This window comes from Microcaecilia unicolor, chromosome 12 (genome assembly GCF_901765095.1).
Source record: "Microcaecilia unicolor chromosome 12, aMicUni1.1, whole genome shotgun sequence".
Taxonomy (NCBI): Eukaryota; Metazoa; Chordata; class Amphibia; order Gymnophiona; family Siphonopidae; genus Microcaecilia; species Microcaecilia unicolor.
This window is the reverse complement of record NC_044042.1, coordinates 37,935,842-37,958,188: the sequence shown is the minus strand read 5'-3', so window position 1 is coordinate 37,958,188 and position 22,347 is coordinate 37,935,842. Positions and strand designations below refer to the sequence as shown.

At 42.8% G+C, this 22,347-nt stretch overlaps 1 protein-coding gene across 2 annotated transcripts in view; it reads left to right on the top strand.

The window, feature by feature from the left end:
* POU2AF1 (POU class 2 homeobox associating factor 1) overlaps positions 1-21,744 on the top strand; it is a 78,527-nt gene extending 56,783 nt beyond the window's left edge. The window contains exons 2-5 of one of the 2 annotated variants that reach the window (XM_030221926.1): positions 8,871-8,998; positions 17,152-17,194; positions 17,307-17,578; positions 19,426-21,744. In XM_030221926.1, coding sequence (XP_030077786.1) covers positions 8,871-8,998; positions 17,152-17,194; positions 17,307-17,578; positions 19,426-19,737 — 755 coding nt within the window. In that variant the 3' untranslated portion in view covers positions 19,738-21,744. Of the gene's footprint in view, positions 1-8,870; positions 8,999-17,151; positions 17,195-17,306; positions 17,579-19,422 lie in introns of both variants that reach the window. The other variant, XM_030221925.1, reaches the window with a different exon arrangement.
* Positions 21,745-22,347: the final 603 nt, after the last annotated feature.

Genomic DNA, 22,347 nt, shown 5'->3' with positions numbered 1-22,347 from the left:
ATTATTCAACCAGTTACAGGCGTGCCTCACATCTGAATTGTTTATGAATTCAGCTTCGACTCAGTGACCAGGTGAGGATAGTTCTTTACCTAGAAGCCTATTATGAAGTAACTGAAGTGGAGCAACATAGAATGGCAGGAAGACATACCAGACGTTAATAAGCTAAATGGCTTGTCAGCGACAAATGCAGATTGTTTTATGAACCTGTTGAAGTTCATAAAACACATAACGTGCACCTTGGTACTTAATAAGACATTTACATTGATAACGCAAAAAGAAAAGAACTCCCAATTTCAACACTGCTGGTTTCAAAAGAAGCAACTGTCTCCTTCTCTGCTGAGTGTCCTTAGACACATTTTATGCATTCTTGTATCCCTCTATTATCCAAAAACAAGTTTCAGTTCAAAGTGGCATACAATTTACATTTTGGTGGAGTTACAATAGTGTTTTGCGATGTTGAGAGGGCATCTATAGTTCGTGTGGAAAGAGCTGAACTTTTGCATTCATAAAAGTAGTGTCTGTAGAACGGAAAAACATCCGGAGTAGCCAGTCCCTTTCTGGGTCTAGTACACAAGTCACTAATAACATAGCAACCACAGGGTCAGAGTCTGGTCTTTGTAGAAAATCTGTCCAGTCCCAGATCCACCAATGATGGAGGCGACAGAAATTTGCTCTGATGCTATGCTACAATACTTCATGGCATTTTCTAGCTCTGAAGGGCCTTGGTGTCTGTTGCTATGTTGGGCAGGATCAAATCAGATATGATGTTTTGATGTGGAGGCTGAGTTCTGGGGCAAAGGGAGCTTGCTCATCCAACTTATCACAATTAGCAGTGCAGAAGTAATATACCCTGTAGGCACCTAGAATGCTTCAGAGGCAGGTGGCGCCTTATAGACCAGGGGTTCTCAATCCAACCCTTGGGACAAGCTCAGCCAGTCAGGTTTTCAGGATACCCACAATGAATATGCATGAGATAAATTTGCATGCATTGCCTCCATTGTATGCACATCTATTTCAAGCATAATCGTCATGAGTGTCATGAAAACATGACTGGCTGAGTATGTCCCAAGCACTGAGTCAGTCCTTGGGAAACACTCAGTCAGTCATGTTTTCATGCTGTTATAGACTAACCCCCCCCCCCCCTCACACACACACACACACACCACACACACACGCACACACACATAGCCAGTCATGGTTTCATACTGTTATAGACAAAACCTCCCCCCACACATGTTTTCATACTCTTATAGACTAAAGCCCACACACACATGTTTTCATGTTGTTATAGACTAAGGCCCCCACACACGTTTTCATACTGTTATAGACTAACCCCCCCCCCCCCCCCCCCCCACACACACACACACACACACACGGTATTCAAAAATATTCAACTGGCCAAGATCGGCACCTGGCCAGTTAAGTGCCCTATAACCAGTTATCCAGTGATATTCAGCGGGAAATAGGTGGCCATCTCCCACTGAATACTACCGGTTAGCAGCTAGGAGATAGCCAGTTAGCTCAGCGATCATAGACATCTATTTGCCTATTTTCAGTCTCACTTTAGCGGCTATATTTGGCCACGTGAATATGTGGGATATCTTTGGCCGGTTAGAGGATAACTGGCTAAGACTGAATATCAACCTAGCCGGTTGTCTTCTAACTACCAAAAATAAACCAGATAGTCAATACCGGTCACCAGAAACGGCCCGGCGTTGTATATCCAGGTTTAGTAGTGACTGCGGGAGTTAGCCGGGATAATTTCCGTGGTCTGAATATTAGCCCCTAAGCAATTTCTAAGCTTTTGTGGACTAGAGTCCAGTTTTTATCATATTCTAATGGGCAATCTTGGTACTAACAGGTAACTGAGTGGCTCCATTTTTTTCCATGGAGATGCCCATCATCCCCTGGCCAGTCTTACAATTCTCTGTCGCTGATCACAGATTCAAATAGGAAACTCACTATCTGTGTAAAAGCTCTCTTTTACTTCACATAGGGTTGAACACAAATTTCTTTTGCACCTTTTATCCGCTCAAAACAATGAAACGCCAGAGATGGGTAGACTCATTTTAGATAGACTATAGACATCAGAATTGAGATGTCCAGGTCAGGACATGTCCAGTTCCAGTAGTATTTTAGATAAAGATCTGCTGATATGAGCCTTTTCTAAAATGCATGCAGAGAAGCATGTGTATGTACCGGCTACATGCAGCGGGGGGGGGGGGGGGGGGGGGGGAGAATTGGCAGCCATTTTACATTTATCAATGTGGAACCCATCAATGGAGGCATCTCAGCAACTTGCGCATGCAAGTAATTACATTTGCACATGTATAAAAGTATCTTAGACATTTAAATGCTGACACATGTGTATGTTAGTGTTCCCTCTAAGGAGCGGCCTACTGCATGCAAATTTTTATTTTTCAAGTAACGTAAAACATTTTAAAGAGTTTATTTGTAAACTTTATATTTAGATACATATGTGATGTTTATTTCTCCTTTTTTATATATGTAATATTTTTTTGTAAAATATTTTTTAATAGTAATACTTATTTTGTAGACTCCTGAGAAAGGCACTTTTTAGTGCCGAAACACAGCTGTGTCGAGTCGAGTTTTTCACTGTGTAACTTCCTGGAATAAAGGTTCGATTTACAATATACGTCTTCCCCGGTTTCTTGGAGGAGCCTTCCCTTCCTACTCCCTGCTGTGTGCGTTTCCTTGCGTAGGATCCTAGCGTACCTCCACCTTCTTGGTTGCATTTTCCTCAACGTAAAGCATAACCCATACATACATATGATCTTCTTAAATGGGGAACACATGTGATCACTTTGGTGCCACAGTCCAGCCCAAACCAGACCCTTGTCACCTGTATTTAGTTCAGATTTACACATGTAAATCCCAGTTTTCTACATGTATCCAAGAAATATATGTGAATGCTGGTAGTTACACATGGAAGTCATGAATAGGGTTTCTAAAATACAGGCCACAGCCATTACAAACAGGCAGCAAGCTTGTTGGCTCTTTGCTCTATAAGATTTAGTGAGTGTGTGGTACAAAAGCTGATGTGGAGCTTCGTACACCCCGTAGAGAGCTGCGGAGCAAAGGAAAACAGCAGCAACGAGTTTGCACTAAAATAATCTTATCAAAAACAATGTGCTGGAACTGATTAAACTATTCTTTACACCACACCTAGATCAATAATAACGATGTGTGTTTCAGCAAGTGTCAAGGTGTTTAGTAACTGATCAGTTATCATGAAACTGTTTGAAGTCCTCTTATTTTGCTGCTCGTGTTATTTCTTTCTTTTCCTCCCCCCTAGTCCTAATACTAGTCCCTTAACTTTGAACTCTCCCCTTCCCCCTGCACATACTCCAACTCTCCATCCTTCCCCCACTCCTCTACTGAGGGGGGAGTTCTTCAACTGTACTGCCGCCAGCGGTAGAGTTACCATATTTGCCGAGACACAAAAGAGCACAAAAAAATAAAATGCCACCCCACCCCGGCCCCAGCACCGCCTCTGCCCCAACACCACCCCCTGCCACACAGTCACCTTGACCCACCAAGAAAGCCAGACTCTCTAAGCACTGAAAATACTTGTAAAAGTAACCGAAATACATTTTCTACTGTACTCTGCTAAATACAAAATTAGAAAAGATATACATTTCCAAAAAAAAAGCAAACATTCATGAACAGCTTGTCCCCCTTTCCTTTCCCTCCCATCCATGAGCAGCATGTCCCCCTTTCCTTTCCCTCCCATCCATGAGCAGCATGTCCCCCTCTCCTCTCCATCCCCATGTATCCATGTGCTGCATTTCTCTCTTTTTCCATTCCCCCCTCCATGTATGTCCCCCTCATCAATCTTTTTTCCAGCCTCCCCCCCTTGCACCCACACTCCATCCACCTTTTTACAGCTCCCTTCCTCCCTTCCTCCCACCCACCTGACTCCATCCATCCACCTCCCTCCCCCAAGTCTCAGAGGTGCCCTCCCTAAACCTACTTTAACGTGCCCTGGTGGTCTAATGGCCTCTTCTGGGCAGGAAAGAACCCTAGTCTTTCCTGCCTGCAGCCACTGCTCCTTCAAAATGACTGCCAAGAAGTTGTGGCCCTGCAAGACTTCCGTGGATGTCCCGCAGATGTCTGCGGTGGCCCACACACCCATCCAGAAACCCAGACAAAAGCCACCCAGACCCCCATCAGTCCCCTGAAAAGAAGGACATATCTGAGGAAATCTGGAAGTATGGTAACCCTAGCTAGTGTAGGGTAGCGCTTCAAAATTGTGTTTTCAATTGCTAAGGACAGGCAGGTTCCCTAGAGTCCTGCAGAGTTTATATCCTTCACTTTTAAAAGTGTGATAGTGGAACAGCACCACCCACTGGCAGGACTGTAAGTGGAGGACTCCTTCTTACTTAGAGAGAACAGTACCCCCCTACTCTCCCAGCTTTTTTTGCCTTTCTCCGTCCCCTCTGATACCCTGCTGGCAATGCGACATGTGAAAAGTGCACTCAGATGTAGTGGTGCAGCAGCCCAATCATAGCAATAAATCACATGAGACATCTATTTTGGCAGCAGAATCTAAAGGAAGTAGAACAGTAGAGAGAGAGAGAGACACAGCCCAGACGAAGACTGACTTGTTTCATTGGAAACACAGGTGGCATTATTAGGACTTATCGCACCGGAGTTCAAGAGGCAGATAACTGAGAGATCAGAAGCTGGTTAGCTGGAATTGGTAAATCATAGCTCAGGAAGTAAATACTTACTGGCTTGTGCTTCATATCTCTCTCTTGGTTACTTTGCCTTTATTGAACTTTGGTTTATAAACATACCAGCTGATAAAAGCAGCCGATCTAAGATAACTATGTTCCTTCTTTTTATTAAATATGAATAAGGATGCATTAAATTAAATGTCTACAAAGTTACCAATAACCTTGCCTTAAACAGCTTTGGCTATAGATACCTGCCCCCTGTTTATTACTAGTAGATTTAAAGGGCACAGAGCAGACCCTAATGCAGCTGCTTCAGAGGGTCAGCCATGTTGAGTAGGGTTTGATAGCGTTGCTCCACTACCAGCAGTGTTTCCAAGGACTAAGGACCTGGCATCTCTAGGCTTAAGGAGTGGCCTAGTGGTTAGGGTGGTGGACTTTGGTCCTGAGGAACTGAGTTCAATTCCCACTTCAGGCACAAGCAGCTCCTTGTGACTCTGGGCAAATCACTTAATCCTCCATTGCCCCATGTAAGCCACATTGAGCCTGCCATGAGTGGGAAAGCGCGGGGTACAAATGTAACAAAAATAAAATAGATACTATTGGAGATTCTACATGGAATGTTGCTACTATTGGAGATTCTACATGGAATGTTGCTATTCCACTAGCAGCTCAATCAATTAACAGTTGCTATTCAACTTTTTTTTAAGTGAGGAGGAAAAAAACCTCTGTATTCCCGTTTCAGTACATACTTGTGTCTGTTAAACCGGGATGGAATCTTCATAGGCTAAAAAAAACCTCCTTATACCTTTAATCAACAAAACACATCAAACACATCACTTTTGACGAACACTTATCTTTAATGCCGTCCTTGCAGTTGCAATTTAGCTTCACTCTGATATGCCCGACGGGGTCCCGTTTCGCCGTACAGGCTTTCTCAAGGGAAACATCTCATGCTGCGATGTGAATCTGCTTAACAAATAAAAGCATGAATTAGCCCCTGCTCTGGTGCCACACTCCTACACTTAATAGCAATTTGTACTTTTTCTTCTGACCTGCTTACTAAGCCCTGCCGTGCTCATTATCAGAACAACACTGCCCTTGAAAATGGCGCCTTAAAACTACTCAACTCTGATGTCACTATTATATGATTGGCTGGCACCTTGTCTGAAAAACTTAAGACCAAATCTTAAAGGGCCCATGTTATAAAAACGTGGCCCATTGCATCATGGTATTCAAACCATTGGGCTCAAGAGACTTGAGTCTGAAGATCCACCTTTGTTCTGCTTGTAAGAGATGTTTAGCTCTATTGCCCCCCCCCCCCTGATATCCATTGTGACCTGATCGATTACTATGCAACGGAAATCAGCAAACTCGTGCTTAAAAGTGTTGCAATGGGCTACCAGGGGGGAACCCAATTGTTTTCTCTTTAAGCAGGATTTATGTTCTAAAAGTCTTGTGTGAAGTTGTCTGGTGGTTTTACCTATATAGATCTTAAGGCAGGGGCATTGTAATAAATAAACAACATGGTCTGATTTACAATTCGTGTAAGAGTTGATCTGGTATTTTACCAAATCAACAGGATTTACAAATTCTTTACATTCCAACAACATGTTGCAACTACTACAACCATTACATTTAGAATGCCCCCTTATCACTATGGAACTGGATCTCTCCTTCAATCTCGCTGGACTCAAATGTTCCTTTAAATTCTTTCCTCTGGAGTGTGCAATACGTAAAACCTTGTCAGTAAACAACGGATGAGATTGTACTATATCCCAGTTTCTACGTATAATATTGATAAAGGGGCATTCTAAATGTAATGGTTGTAGTAGTTGCAACATGATGTTGGAATGGTCCCAGCGCAGCTTAGCAAATGGGCCACTAAATTTTTGTACCTGGGCACTGGAGGATTACTTGGCTTGCCTAGGGTCACAAGGAGCTGCAGTGGGAATTGAACCCAGTTCCCCAGGATCTCAATCTGCTGCACTAACCATTAGACCTGAAAAAAAAAGAAAAGTACAGATTTATTCCTGAAATAAAGAATAGAACTTTTCCTACTTCTTACTCTTAGGAAGTAATTTTATGAGTGGCTTGATTGTGTGGAACAGCGTTTATAAGATCATTTATAGTTTCTAAAATTGCTTGGCGGTACTGCGTACATAAAAGTAGGCGCTCAGAAACATAACACCTCCTTTTTATGCAGTGTTTATGTAGAAATCTCTTGGAAGTGAAGAATGAGCAGAGCAGGGACAGGATTGGCACTTGTGTATGTGTTTTTTCCACTCTTCTTACCGGCACATTGTACTGCCGGTATGAAAGTGTAGGAAGAGAGTTTAGATTTAGAACATAAAAATTACTGCGCTGGGGTGACGTCAAACCAAAGGCCCATCTAGCCCAGCATCCTGTTTCCCACAGTGGCCGTGCCAGATCACAAGTTCCAGGCAGGATCCCAGCAAGTAGCAAGATTCCATGGTATTTACCCCCAAGGATAAGCAGTGGCCTTAATAACAGTATAACCCCTTATTTTTTAGAAAGCTTATGGACTTTGCTCATACCATTTTCACTTCTAGGTCAAAGCAATTACATTCAAGTACAGTAGGTATTTTCCTGTCCCAGGAGGGCTCACAATGTACGTTTGTACCTGTAGTTACAGGTGATACAGACGTTCAAATATTTGAAAGGTATTAATCCGCAAACGAACCTTTTCCGGAGATGGGAAGGTGGTAGAACGAGAGGACATGAAATGAGATTGAAGGGGGGCAGACTCAAGAAAAATGTCAGGAAGTATTTTTTCACGGAGAGAGTAGTGGATGCTTGGAATGCCCTCCTGCGGGAGGTGGTGGAAATGAAAACGGTAACGGAATTCAAACATGCGTGGGATAAGCATAAAGGAATCCTGTGCCGAAGGAATGGATCCTCAGGAGCTTAGTCAAGATCGGGAGGCGGGGCTGGTGGTTGGGAGGCGGGGATAGGGCTGGGCAGACTTATACGGTCTGTGCCAGAGCCGGTGGTGGGAAGCGGGACTGGTGGTTGGGAGGCGGGGATAGGGCTGGGCAGACTTATACGGTCTGTGCCAGAGCCGGTGGTGGGAAGCGGGACTGGTGGTTGGGAGGCAGGGATAGTGCTGGACAGACTTGTACGGTCTGTGCCAGAGCCGGTGGTTGGGAGGCAGGGCTGGTGGTGGGGAGGTGAGGATAGTGCGGGGCAGACTTATACGGTCTGTGCCCTGAAGAGCACAGGTACAAATCAAAGTAGGGTATACACAAAAAGCAGCAAATACGAGTTATCTTGTTGGGCAGACTGGATGGACCGTGCAGGTCTTTTTCTGCTGTCATCTACTATGTTACTATGTGACTATAAAATAGAGGTCTATAAAATAATGAGTGAAGTGGAATGGGTAGACGTGAATCGCTTGTTTGCTCTTTCTACAAATACTAGGACTAGGGGGCACACAATGAAGCTATAAAGTAGTAAATTTAAAATGAATCGGAAAAAAATATTTCTTCACTCAACGTGTAATTAAATTCTGGAATTAGTTGCCAGAGAATGTAGCGGGGTTTAAAAAAAAGTTTGGATGGCTTCCTAAAGGAAAAGTCCATAGACCATTATTAAAATGGACTTGGGGGGAAATCCACTGCTTATTTCTAGAATAAGCAGCATAAAATGTACTATTTTGGGATCTTGCCAGGTACTTGTAACCTGGATGGACCACTGTTGGAAAAAGGGTGCTGGGCTTGATGGACCTTTGGTCTGTCCCAGTATGGCTGTACTGATATGACTTGCCCAAGATCACAAGGAGCCACAGAGGGATTTCAACTTGGTTTCATTGATTCTCAGTCTACTTCTCTAACCACTAGGTAAGTTTGTGTGGGGGCTTTCAGGTAGCCTGTTTTATGAAGGCACAGAGGAGCATAAGTTGTCTTTATAAAATATGTATATCTGTGCCTTTCTTGCCAAGGCACCCTGTTATAAAATTATCCTATACTTGGGTATGTAAATTCAGATAGTATGTGCTTTGTGGTCTAGCACCAGTAAGAATTATCACATTAGTCAGCTGAACAATACTGAGATTCCAGCTGGAACTGTGTTTATCGTATGACTAAAGCTGGTTGAACAGGCCTTTAGTAAAGCTTCAGAAGTAAGCATCAAGTCCATGTCTTTAATTTTCAGCTGCCACATCAGATCAGCAGCAGCAGCCTCGGCCGTACCAGGGAGTCCGTGTCAAGGAGCCAGTGAAAGAGTTACTAAAGAGAAAGCGAGGATCCATTAACAACACGAATGCAACACCAGCAGCAACGGTGAGAGATAAAGACTGCTGTTCTTTGGAAGTGGCCAAGCGCAGCCCTATGGTTTATGATTTATTGAATTTAATACACTGTCTTTCCTTACAAAATAACAAGGTGGTTTACAATCAAGGAATAATACACCACATAGAAAACAGAAAAAGGAACACCAATATCTTAGTGCAAAGGGTAGGAAAAAGTTAACGAGCAAACAAAAAAAATAATACAGACAGTGTCAATCCAACTCACAGGCTGTTCCCAGAGAAAAACACCATAGCCTCTCTAGGTCGTGCAGTACGTAGGATAAGACTGCAGCTGAAACAAGTTTTTAAGTCCGTTTTGAATTTAGGAAAGAATAACTCTATCCTGATGGAGAGTGGGAGGAGTTCCAGAGCAAAGAGACTGCAAAAAAAAGAAAGCCCAATGGCGGGTGACTTCTAAGTGGGCCAACAGTACTGGGGAAATGCAAAGACTAGGCCGGCATCCTTCACCAGTCTCAAAATACCCATATTGTGCTGCCATGGAGAGAAATAATTTTTTGTGCCAACCAGAACTGAAGGGGCATGTCATTTTGAAATGCCTATTTTGAAATATATTGCTCTTTGACAGCCCTTTTATAAATTAGAAGCTTACAATTGTCAATAATAAATTGATCTTCCAATATTCAGCCCATGGCAGTCAGCAGTTTTTTTAATCGACAGCTGCCATGGGATTTTTATATCTGGAAATTCAGCACCAGAATCTGGAAATCAGCTACCGCTTTAATATCTAGGTCTAAGTTGGCTGGCACACCTTATCTGAGCATCAGTGATATTTTTTTGTTACATTTGTACCCCACACTTTCCCACTCATGGCAGGCTCAATGTGGCTTACATGGGGCAATGGAGGGTTAAGTGACTTGCCCAGAGTCACAAGGAGTTGCCTGTGCCTGAAGTGGGAATCGAACTCAGTTCCTCAGGACCAAAGTCCACCACCCTAACCACTAGGTTACTCCTCCACTGTATCCAGACCAGTATCCAGATTGGTAACCAGAGAAAGTTAGGATAGCCTTGTTTTGTCCTAAGTTTATCCAGACGGATACTCAGGGGTCCTTTTACAAAGGCGCGCTGAAAAATGGCTTGCAGTAGTGTAGGCATGGGTCTTTGGCGCACGCAATCCATTTTTTAGCACGCTTGTAAAAAAAGGCCTCTTTTTTTTGCCAAAAATGGACGTGCATCAAAATCAAAATTGCCACGTATCCATTTTGGGTCTGAGGCCTTACCGCCAGCCAGAGACCTATTAGTAAAGAATGTGGGTGGTAATGACCTATGCGCGTCAAATGCCATTTGGTGCGCATCCGTTATGTGTGCCGAAAATAAAAAATATTTTTCAGATTGCGCCAAAATTGAAATTGCCACAAGGGCCACGTGGTAACCGGGCAGTAACTCCAATTTGGCATGCATTCGGCGCACATAGGAGCCTAAGCGGCTTTGTAAAAGGTGCCCTCAATTAGTGGACTGACACTGCAAACTGGGTAACTGCCAGCTCCATCCAGCCTTTGACCCCAGACTCTCCTGGCACCATCCTAATAGTGCTGAGGTTGTCTGACTGGATATTCAGTGCTGTCATCCTTGTATAGACCTGGTCTGCAGTGCTTATTTGGGTGGGACCCACTGAATATTATTCTTTAGACCCCTTATTCTTTAGAAAGTTAGCAAGCAAACAAAGTGGGACCTGAATGACTTTCTGTCCTAGCCATAGTCAGTTCCAGCTTCCTGTTAGGATAAAGAGATTATTGCACATCTTCATCTCCTGCACCAGGGACACTTCCATTAGGGAAGCACAGATATAAAGAAGGCCAATATTCAAAGGGCTTAAACGTTCAGCAGCTGCCACTAAACGCAAAAGCCCCCTATATGGAGAGTGCTGCCAAAAATTCCCTCTGAGCAGTCCAGCAATATCCAAATAGTCCCGGGGAGGAACAAAGGCATTTTCCCTAACTATATGTGTAGCAGTTATATTCAGTCACTATCCATAAAGTCAAGTGGAAAATAAGGTGTTCTAATTTTAACCATTCAGCATTCTAAATAGCACCTGAATATTACTTCTAGATATATAGGAGTCCTTTTACCAAGCTGCGGGAAAAAGGGCCCAGCACTAACAGCAGGGGCCATTTTCCCCTGTGCAAGGGCAATTTTACTGCAGCAGGTAGAAGGACTCCAGGTACACATGGCCATGCGGTAAGAGAACTCTTACTGCATGGCCATGTGACAGGGAGCCCTTACCACCACCCATTGAGGTGGCAATAATGGCTCCCATGCTAACTGAGCAGTAACAGGGCGTTGGGCCAGCAGTAGTTCTGGAAGACCAAGTGGTAAGCCCGCATTGGGCTTACTGCTGCTCTGTAAAAGGGCCCAGTGGAGGGGCATGATCGAATGGGGATGACCATCTCTAAGGGTGTCCATCTCTAAGGACGTTCCGGCGAAGGGGCGGGGAAACCTGTATTATCGAAACAAGATGGACATCCATCTTTCGTTTCGATAACTTTGAGTTTAACTTTGAGATAACTTTGAGCTTTGAGTTCAAGGAGTTTTACATCAACTGAAACTAGGTGTAAATCCCAGCATGAAGTTGGGTGCGGATCCACCAAGTTTTATAACACTACGTGCATTTAAGGGAATGCCCATGCCCTTCCCTTGTCACACCCCATTTGCAGATCCTCGTGGAAGTGCACACTATTCTATAAATGGGCACATAAGTGTGTTTTTTGCATGGATGTGCCATTTTTGCCTCGGTTCAGCACCTTTCATTCATTATAACACTTTTTTGCACCGTGAGAATTTGGTGCAGAATAGTGCCTAATGTTCAGCACCATATATAGAATTTTCCCCATAGTAGCATTGATTATAGTAATCTTTTAAAAGGCTTTGGCTGGCCAGCACTTATTTTAAAAACAGGTTTGTTTGTTTATTTATTAAGAAATACTATACCGCCTTTAACCATCAAACTGTGAATCAAAGCGGTTTACAATCTAAAAGTATACAAGTGACATTATTCTTTATGATTAGGAAGCATTATAGGTGCTCTGTTGTTTTGAATTAATGTTTAAATACATTGGGGGGGGGGTTTTGCCTATGATGAGGTACGAATCCCCTTAAGACCAGCAATTGGTCAATGGGAGTACGTGTTGCTAGTGAGATCAGAGCTGGATCTTGCAGCACCTTGAGGCTTTTTCCCCATTTGTCATTATCAGCGGGATGGTGGTTTAAAAATTTTTTAGCCACCCAAAGTTGTTTTTCTTTCATACATGAGCAGTGGGAAGCATTTAGTGCTCATAACTACATAGAAGTTATGCCTAAGAAATTTGGTTTGAAGTATATACTGCCTTCCTGTTTTATCTTGTTCTTGATTGTATTTTGGTTTTTTGAGCCTTGATAAAAACGTTTGCAAAAATAAATAAATAAATAAAAATATACATAAAATAAAAGAACTCCAAAGTCCATGATAGAAAAGTAAGAAACAATCATGCAACAAACATAAAATACACAACACTCAAGGTAGCACTGTCCAACCCCAATATACAACATGGAATAGAAAAACGATGCAAATCGCCAATGGCAATGTTGAGAAAAACAATTTATTCACCAGATTACTTAAAATAAGCCTGACACGGCCACATTTTGCCCTCCTAAAGGGCTGCGTCAGGGGCTAGCATTTGACAACCCAGTGGTGCAGTAAAACCAATTCCACCTATTGGACTAAAACAACTGCTTCTCAGGAAGATTCACTTGATTCACTTCTACCCGTTCTACACCACTCAGGATTTTATAGACCCAATCATATCCCTCCTCAGCTGTCTCTTTTCCAAGCTGAACAGCCCTAAATTCTTTAGCCTTTCCCCATATGGGAGGAGTTCCATCCCCTTTATCATTCTGGTCGCTCTTCTTTGAACATTTTCTAATTCTGCTCTATCTTTTTTGAGATACAGCGACCAGAATTGAATGCAATACTGAAAGTGAGGTCGCACCATAGAGCGATGCAGAGGCATTATAATATTCGTAGTTTTATTTTGCATCCCTTTCTTAATAATTTCTAGCATCCTGTTTGCTTTTTTGGCCACTGCTGCACATCTGGCAGAAGATTTCAATGTTTTGTCTACAATGACTCCTAGAACTTTTTCTTGGGTGCTGACTCCTAAGGTGGACCCTAGCATCGGGTAACTATGATTCGGATTATTCTTCCCAATATGCATCACTTTGCATTTCTCCACATTAAATTTCATCTGCCATCTGGATACCCAGTCTTCCAGTTTCCTAAGGTCTTCCTGCAATTTTTCACAATTCGCATGTGTTTTGACAACTTTGAATAGTTTTGTGTCATCTGCAAATTTAATCACCTCACTTGTAGTTCTGTTTTCCAGATCATTTATAAATATGTTAAATAGCACCGGTCCCAGTACAGATCCCTGTGGCACTCCACTATTCACCCTCCTCTGTTGAGAAAAATGGCAATTTAACCCTACCCTCTGTTTTCTGTCCAGTTTCGGTTTTGGCGCGTGTTATTTTAAATACCAAGCACTATAAATATACAGGCAGCCACAATATTTTTCTAAATGCTGGCCTCAGCATTTAAACAAAATGCTTGTATTCAGTGCCTCTATAGGGGCAGGCAGCAGTATCTTATAACATTTGGTAAGTTACATATGTAAGTTGAAGCCCTGCCTATGTTCCGCCCATACTCTACCCCTATGTACACACCTTCTTTGGAAATATGTGCTATGTAAGTGAAGCAAGAATTTGAAGGATAGCGCTCAGGCACTGTACTAGCATTTATGCATGTAAGTATGCAGATCAGGGCTTTTTTTGAGGGGGTACTTGGGGGTACTGAGTACCGGCACCTTTTCCATTGTCTGCTAAAATTGACCCATGGTCTCCAAGTTTTAATTGAAAGAGCTCAGGCTCTACACAACAATTCTGCCTTATCATAGGTTCTGTTACTGGTTGCAGGGGGCCTGGCTATTGTGGAGTGGGTCCCTCAGTGATCACTTCCACCCCTGAAGGGTGGCCTGCCATTTGAGTACCGGCACCTTTTTCGCTAGAAAATATGCACTGATGCAGATACACATGTAAATGCTAAATGCTAGTATGTAAAGTGTACATTAATATTTATTTATTTTACACTGTTATAGACCACTTAAATCAAAGTGGTTTACAATAAAAACATACAAAATAAAATCACCAACAACAAAAACAACAACAAATTACAGGCCATCACTGTATCATAACCAGAACTTGCTGCAAAGCTGTGCCATTATAACGACTCGCTTTACATAAATGCCTCCACAAACAAGAAAGTTTTCTAAAGCCAACTGCAAAATTTCAGTGTATAATCTCAATTAACCTTTTAGTGCATTCCATAGATGCACCCCAGCCACAGAAAAAGCAGCAGATCTAGTCTCACAGTATCTAATATAAGCAGGGGCGGACTGACCGTTCGGGCAACCGGGCAATGCCTGAGGTCTCAGAGGCTCTAGGGGGGCCAAGAGGCTCTGCCTGGATGCCCGCTGCACACTACAGCCCTCCTAAGTCCTACCTTTAAAGGCGTGCTGCTGGTGATCTAGTGGCCTCTGCAGGGGGGGCATGTTATTTCCTGCCCGTTGTGCTGCCGCTATTCCCCCTGCCCAGCACCATCGTACTTTAAACATGGCAGCCGAGATTCCCTGCGGAGGTCTTGCAAGACTGTCGAGACCTGCGAGACTAGTGCGGCTGCCATTTTGAAAAAGAGTTATCTCTCGCTGAATATACCGGTTAGCAGCTAGCTAGCTATATCACATGACGTAGCTCATTAGCATAGGCGTAGTTTGACTGTTTCATTTGGGGTGGCAAAGAATGGGCGGAGCATATTAGCATATCATTTGCATATATACATATGCAAATGAATATGCTAATATGGAGAAAGGAATTGAAATTTACAGGCAAAATATCACAGATGCACATTTCAAAAAGCTGACACATTTCAATTAATAAATTATGAATAAAATACTTTTATCTACCTTTGTTGTCTGATCATTTAGTTTTTCTATTCGCTTTGGTCCCAGTGTCTTCTGTTTTATGCAGTGTCTTCTTTCCAGTAGGCTTCCCTCTGCTCCCCACCCCTCCCAGTCCCATCCATCTTCTGTTCCTTCCCTCTGCTCACCATCCCTCCGTCCCATCCATCTTCTGCTCCTTCCCTCTGCTGTGCCTGACCTCTCCCAATCCCATCCATCTCCTGGTCCATCCCTCTGCTCCCCACCCCTCCCAGTCCCATCCATCTCTTGCTCTTTCCCTCTGCTCCCCACCGCTCCCAGTCCCATCCATCTTCTGCTCCTTCCCTCTGCTGTGCCTGACCTCTCCCAATCCCATCCATCTCCTGGTCCATCCCTCTGCTCCCCACCCCTCCCAGTCCCAACCATCTCTTGCTCCTTCCCTCTGCTCCCCCACCCCTCCCAGTACCATCCATCTTCCTTCTACTGCCCCCCCCCCCCGCGAGGTCCAAGATGGTGACTCCGTTTACCCCCTCTCTTCCTCCCTCCCTCCCTCCCTCCGGCGCAGGCAACAGTCTTCAGCTTTTTCAGCGTTCCTGGCAGTGGTAGCGATGTACACGCTGCCTTCGGTCTGCCCCGGAAGCTTTCTCTTCAAGTTCCTGTTCCCACCTATGCGGGAACAGGAACTTGAAGAGAAGGCTTCGGGGCAGAGCCAAAGGCAGCGTGTACAACGCTACCGCTGCCAGGAACACTGGAAAAGACTGCTGCCTGCGGCGGAGGGAGGGAGGAAGAGAGAGGGGTAGACGGACACGCTCCTCTCCGTCCGCTACTCCGCTTGGCTTCCCTGCCCTCTCTGTCTTCGTCCCGCCTTCCTCTGACGTCAGAGGAAGGCGGGACGAAGACAGAGAGGGCAGGGAAGCCAAGCGAATGGAGAGGAGCGCGTGCCTGCATGTGTTTTTTTTTTTAACTAATGGCGCGGCGGCGCCTCGTCGTCGTTTGGGGGGCCATTGCCCCCCCAGTCTACGCCTATGCTCGTTAGGCGTGGATATAAAGCTGAGCAGTCAAAATAGGCCACTTAAATACCAGGCCTAACTTTCACTGCTGAAAATAAATTAGCTAGTTAGCGCTGAATATCAGCATAGCCGATTAAGTTCCTAGTGGCCAAAACAAACCTGGATATTTAATGCCGGTCACTGGATATAGCCCAGCATTGAATATCTGGTTTAACACCAGCAGAGGACAGCAAATGTGCTGCCCACCACCCGCTGAATATCGGGCCCTGTGAGCCTAACTTCCCTCTTGCACAAGTCCAGGGGGAGGGGTATGGGCGTGTCAGAGACATTCTGACTATTCTTGCACAGACTTTACATCACCATTTACGCCAGCCATAGACACGGTATAAGTGGTTATGCCAAAGTTTAGCACGTAACTGTGGGCTTACCCTAGTTTTCTATAACACTTTGATGCACACTTCTGCCATTATAAAATACTAGCTTAGCGCTCAGTTTTTTGGCCTCTAACTTTTAGCGATCTATACAGAATTTACCTCATAGTAAATCAGAAGCCAGGGGACTTAAGTTACTAGTTACCAGTAAACGTATAAATCCTTTCCAATGCTGACCTGAAGATGAAACAGATTTTAAAAAGCTATTTCATTGTGGTTAATTTTGGTTTATTTTGAAATAACGCAACCTTTTTCAATTTGTTTCGAAATGAATGCATAGCCTTTGACGTCACAATTATACGCAGAGGTTAAATTGGTATCCTACTAATACAGCCCTTCTGGCAGGAGCTGGCTTATTTTGCCAGGATGGAAAAGGAAGACAATTAATTAAAACATTTTTAAAAATACAAAAAACACAGGGCACTCTAGGTTATGATACTGGTATTTTATATCTGTCTGTTCTTCTATGTAATAGCTCTGTATGCACCCTGTGGAGGGCTACCAGAGAAAGACTGAGGGCCCGGAAGCTCAGAAGCTGCTCCTCTCTCGTTTCTATAGCACAAATAAAGATTCTGAAAACTAGAGAGGCTGAAAGGTTTGAATCAAGCCTGTCAAATCTTCAGTCAACAAATTATCAAATTATTCGGTATGCAGACAGTATTAAGAATATTTCACCACTCAGAAACCTTTTGTAATAACATTTTTTTTCTCTCTCTCCTGTAGGTTATTCTGCCTCATCAGACACTTTCAACATACTCAACTATTGGTAATCCTGCCAAGACTTTTCATTGACTTTCCATTTTCTTTTTTTGTTAATTTAGTTATAAGAGTGCTTCAGCATTCAGGATCGTAACTGTTTCCTTCTCTGGCTTCTCCAGATCAGTCCTGTATTGATATGGACATCAGCACACCTTCACTGCCAATTTCCGATGATGGAGCTTTATATGCTGGTTGGATTTCACAGCCTTCTCCTACTGCTCTACAGCCTTTATCCCAGTGGGCAACTTGCCCAGAGTACGTGCCCCACGAAGCAGTCACTTGTCCTTACACAGGAGATATGTACGTACAGCCTGTATGTCCCAGCTACGCAGTGGTCGGCCCCTCTTCAGTGCTGACCTACACGTCACAGCCGCTGCTTACCAACTTCACGGTGAGTGAAGGCCCAGGCTACATGAGTGTCAATATTCAAAGCAATTTAATTGGCCAGAAATGGCAGCTGGCTGGTTAAATCACTTGTTCGGGACTGATCGCAAATTTTCAGCGACATTTAACTGGTTAGTGTTGTTGAAAATAACAGGTTAGCGCCGAACTAAAAACGGACTATTTGGGGGACATTCCAGGGGTGGAGTTAAGTGCCAATATTCATCACTTAACCAGCAAGGTTCATACACAGGACCACATAAAAGTCAGTCCTGTCTTTATGAGGTAACCCATAGCTGGTTAAGTGCTGAATATTACACTTAACTAGCTATGCATTAGCTGGCTTCGGAAACCCAGAAATTCAATGCCCGTGACCAGACATAGGGCCCTGTTTACTAAGGCGCGTTAGCATTTCCAATGCGCCTACAATTAGCCCACGCACTAACCGTGTAGGTGCCTATAGGGATATTGTAGGCGCGTACATGGTTAACAAGCATTAAAAATGTTAACTCGCCTATAACGCAACTTAGTAAACAGGGCCCATAGCCTGGCATTGAATTTCCAGGATTAACATCAGCAGTGGTCAGCAAAATGCTGATCACCGCCTGCTGAGTATCGGGCCATAATGATTATCTTACAAGCAGGAGCCAGGAGAAAACTTTCTTCATATTGAAACCTCATGTCCTGTCTTATTAAGGAACAGAACAGTGTTTTGAGACATGAATCATTTATACTTTTGCAGTTGTATTAATGTTCACCTACAGAATCATAGAAATGCATTACCTGATTTTTTTTGCAAAAGAAACGTATAAACATGGTTATTCTATCAACATTCTTCAGTTATCTAGTAGAGGAAATGAAGCATAGGATATTTGTCTAGGCAGGTAGGGATAGGGTTATTCTTGAGCACAGAGTGGTATAGAAGAGAGCTGGAATGGAGCAATATGTTAATTAAGGCCATGCCCGAAAAATGCAAACCCAGTCTACTAAGAAAGCTGGCTCCTCCTACATCCCAATGGCTTGATTTTGTATGTTTTTCACTTGGACATGTTTTTCAAAAATGGACCAAAAAGATAAACACATAGAAATTATTACTTTAAAAGGAGTGAAGCCTGTGAAAACTGGGATTACTTTAATCAGTGGGATTTGAATTAGAAACTTAAGTATATGTATTGTTAAATAACTTCTGGTTTTTAAAAGAGAAAGAATGTAATCAGATGTATTATTTCTAACTAATATTGGACAATAAGTATGTTTTCAATGATTTGACTATACACCGTATTGGCCTTGAAGAAGCCAACCAGATGATCAATGTAGGATAATGAATTAGATGAGTAATATCTGGGGATAATCAGGTTAATACCACTTTTTTTTCTGTTTACTGTTTAATTGATCTCCTTGTCTTGTTTCACTCTCCCTATTTAGTGGTCTAAGGAAGAGAATAAAAATACCTGAGTGAAATAATTCCTATTTATTACTTTCTCTGTATTTCCGGCAAGTTGTTTTATCACTTGTAAAAATGTAAATGGTTATAAATAAAAAATAAAAAAAAGATAAACACATAGAGCAGAATAACATCTTGCAAGTGTCCATTTAAAAAAAAAAAAAAGATAGACTTTTGCCTTTTTCGAAAATGGCTATATTTCCTATTCAGATTCGGGAAGTTTAGCACAAAACGTCCAAAGTCCGACTTAGACGTCATATCAAAACTGCCCCTCCACATGTCCTAAATTTAGAAATTCAGCTGTTTTGATCATTGGGACCTAAACTAAACAAAGTTGTTTCCTGCTCACTTATGGAGGTACCTGTTTACTCTATCCCAGAGTGTTTACTAATTATTTTCACTTCTTTCAGCAGCCGAGGAGTAGCTCTGTTGGACCAATGCCTCCACTGGAGCTCACAGACCAACAAGCACCGCTGACTTATTTCCCATGGGCTCAACCAATCTCCACACTACCCACGGCCACCCTGCAGTACCCAACACCCACAAACACATTGGCTGGACCCCAATTTGTGCCTCTCCCCATTTCCATACCAGAGCCAGTACCGCATGACCTAGAAGAGGCGAGACGAGTCATCAGCTGCACTCCCATTGAAAAATTACTCCAGGAGGACGAGGATAACGATACGTATGTTTTAAATAACACTCTCTCCATTGAGGGGTTTTGAAACTGAATTTGTTTGATCTTATTTTAACAAGGATGACCATGCCAGCTCAAATTATTTCTGGCCAACGTCTTCTCCATGTACTGGGTTGGAGAGGGAAATGAAGGGGAGGGAGTCAGTTTGAAGAGGATGAGTGAAGCTCTCTACAATTCTGGTCTAAATTTATTTGGAATCTCCCCACAGTCCTTTCAACCCCATCCATAAATACATTTGCCACAACTCTACCTCCTATGTTCTCTCTCCTTCCCTCTTATCTGTCTCTCCGCCCAGGTGAATATTGTGTCCATAAAATAAAATTAGTTGAAAGGGATCCCTCAAAGTACTGTAGCTGGGTATGGATGATACCTTTATTGGACTAAAGGAGGTTTCAGCACATACCTGTTCAGGTCTCTTCTTCCACAGACTAGATACAAACTCCTATCACATCTACTTTGTGGGTTCTTTCCTAATCATCTTCCACCAGCAGGATAAAACGGCACTTCCTTTCAACTACTCTACAATGGGTGTGATTAAAACATGTATCAAAGTTTTGAAGATTTATTTTAATTTTAAAGATTAAAGCAAAAATTGAAAATCTAATCAAAAAAGGTAGGGAACTCTTTAATCATCATCCCACACAACACACCTCAACCACCCCCTACCTAGTTGAAGACAGTGAAGAAGCAGCTGATAAAAGTCAGGGTGAGCAGTAAAGCAGAATAGGTATTTTCCAGTGCTGTTTGATGTCAAAGATTTTCTGAAAGACAGAACAAATGTTTCATAAATTTGCAAATTTGTGTTGTCTTAAATAGCTAATAATACTCCATTACCCGAATATCATTTTTTTCTGGGTTTTTCTGCTTCCCAAAGCCCAGGATTTACATCCAATTATAACAGTCTAGTTTGAGTGAAATAATAAAGGAAAACCACACTGTAGATCACAAGATCAATCTGTAAGACTACAAGGGGTTAATTTTATAACAGGGCGCATAGGTTAATTGAACAGGAAGATGCCTATTTTGGTGCTATTCTCAAAGACAGAACAAAAAATGAAGTCAATAAATGCATATAGGAACCAGATGATTCTTTATTGTCAGCAGCGATAACAATGGAAGAACCCGACACAGGTGTGTTTCAGCATAAACGTTTGCCTGCGTCAGGGATCAAAGCAATATCACGCTTGTATCTACGAACAAGGCATTCTGTGTTGGGCGGCATACTAAGCGCCATCACTCGCTGTGCTATGTTTACACCTTTTAAAGGAGTATAAGAATTAAGACAATGTACGCCAGTGAAGACCAAAATATGTGACTTCTCAAAAAATGGGGAAAATGTCTCATTCACTCCTGTGGCAACGCTCTCACTTTTCAGGTGCACACAGCGCAAAAAGTAATCAAAGACATTAAAAAAAAACCCTTAAATACTTTTTTTTGGTTTTTTAAATATGCAAAAAAGTGTATAAAAAAATATATATAATTAAATTCTTCGCTTTTGAACGCCCAAACTGACAGCAAGAATTCAAATCACTTATCCTAGCCTGCTGTCCAGTTCAAATGAAGGGTGGTACTTCCTTGCTTCCAGAAAAACTGTCATGCAGTCCCAACAGTCCCGTTTCGCTCCGCTTCTTCAGGGAACCACATTGCCATAATCCAAATGCTGGAGGGTTTGCTAACCTGAAGGTCATTATCGTCTCTAAGCGAGATTTTGTTTTGACCCCTGACGCAGGCATATGTTTATGCCGAAACTCACCTGTGTCGGGTTCTTCCAATGTTATCGTTGCTGACCATAAAGGATCATCTGGTTCCCATATGCGCTTATTGACTCTACTTTTTGTTCTATCTGTGTTTTTTTTTTCCATTTTGGAGGATTTTTTTTCCTTCTTTGTTTTGTACTATTTTCAAAGACGCATTAGGCGCCTAAGTGACTATAAAATACGAGCACAAAACCGACAGGAATAGTGTATAGATTGAAGACTTGGACATCACGCCTGTTCATAGCACATACTTTATGCACATCTGGGCATTTTTTTTTTAAACTCTACCCTTGCTCCACCCTAACTCTTGCCCTGAGCTTGCCTAATGTGAAAGTATTCACCCACTCACACTGCAAGGACTTTTAGGCATAATCTAATTTTTATAAAAGCCCATTTGGGTGCATAAAACAGCAGTTTAGATGAAAAATGATTTATAAAATTGCCCTCTAAATGTAGTCTTTATTCACAAAAAATTAAAGGATTTGAAACCTTCAAATGATTTTTTATCTATAGATTTAGACTGTGATATCATTCAGCACTCTCGTTAAGCATTTGAAGGTACTTTCAGCCCTATTTCAAATGCATTTCCTGATGCTGAAGGCCGTGTAGTTTTTTGTAGTTCAAAACCGATTGGAACTAGTTACTAGGGGGTCCTTTTACTAAGCTGCGTCAAAAGTTGTTTTCGACACGCGCTGAGGCCCCCTTTTACCATAGCAGGTAAAAGACTTTTTTTTTTTAAAAAAAAGAAATGATCGTGCGACAAGTGAAGCAGCGGTTTTGGGGGGAGCACTTACTGCTACTCACTGAGGTGGTGGTGAGGGCAGTGGCATAGCAGGGGGGGCTGCCACCCGGGGCAGGGCAGTTCGCCGTTGCACCCCCCC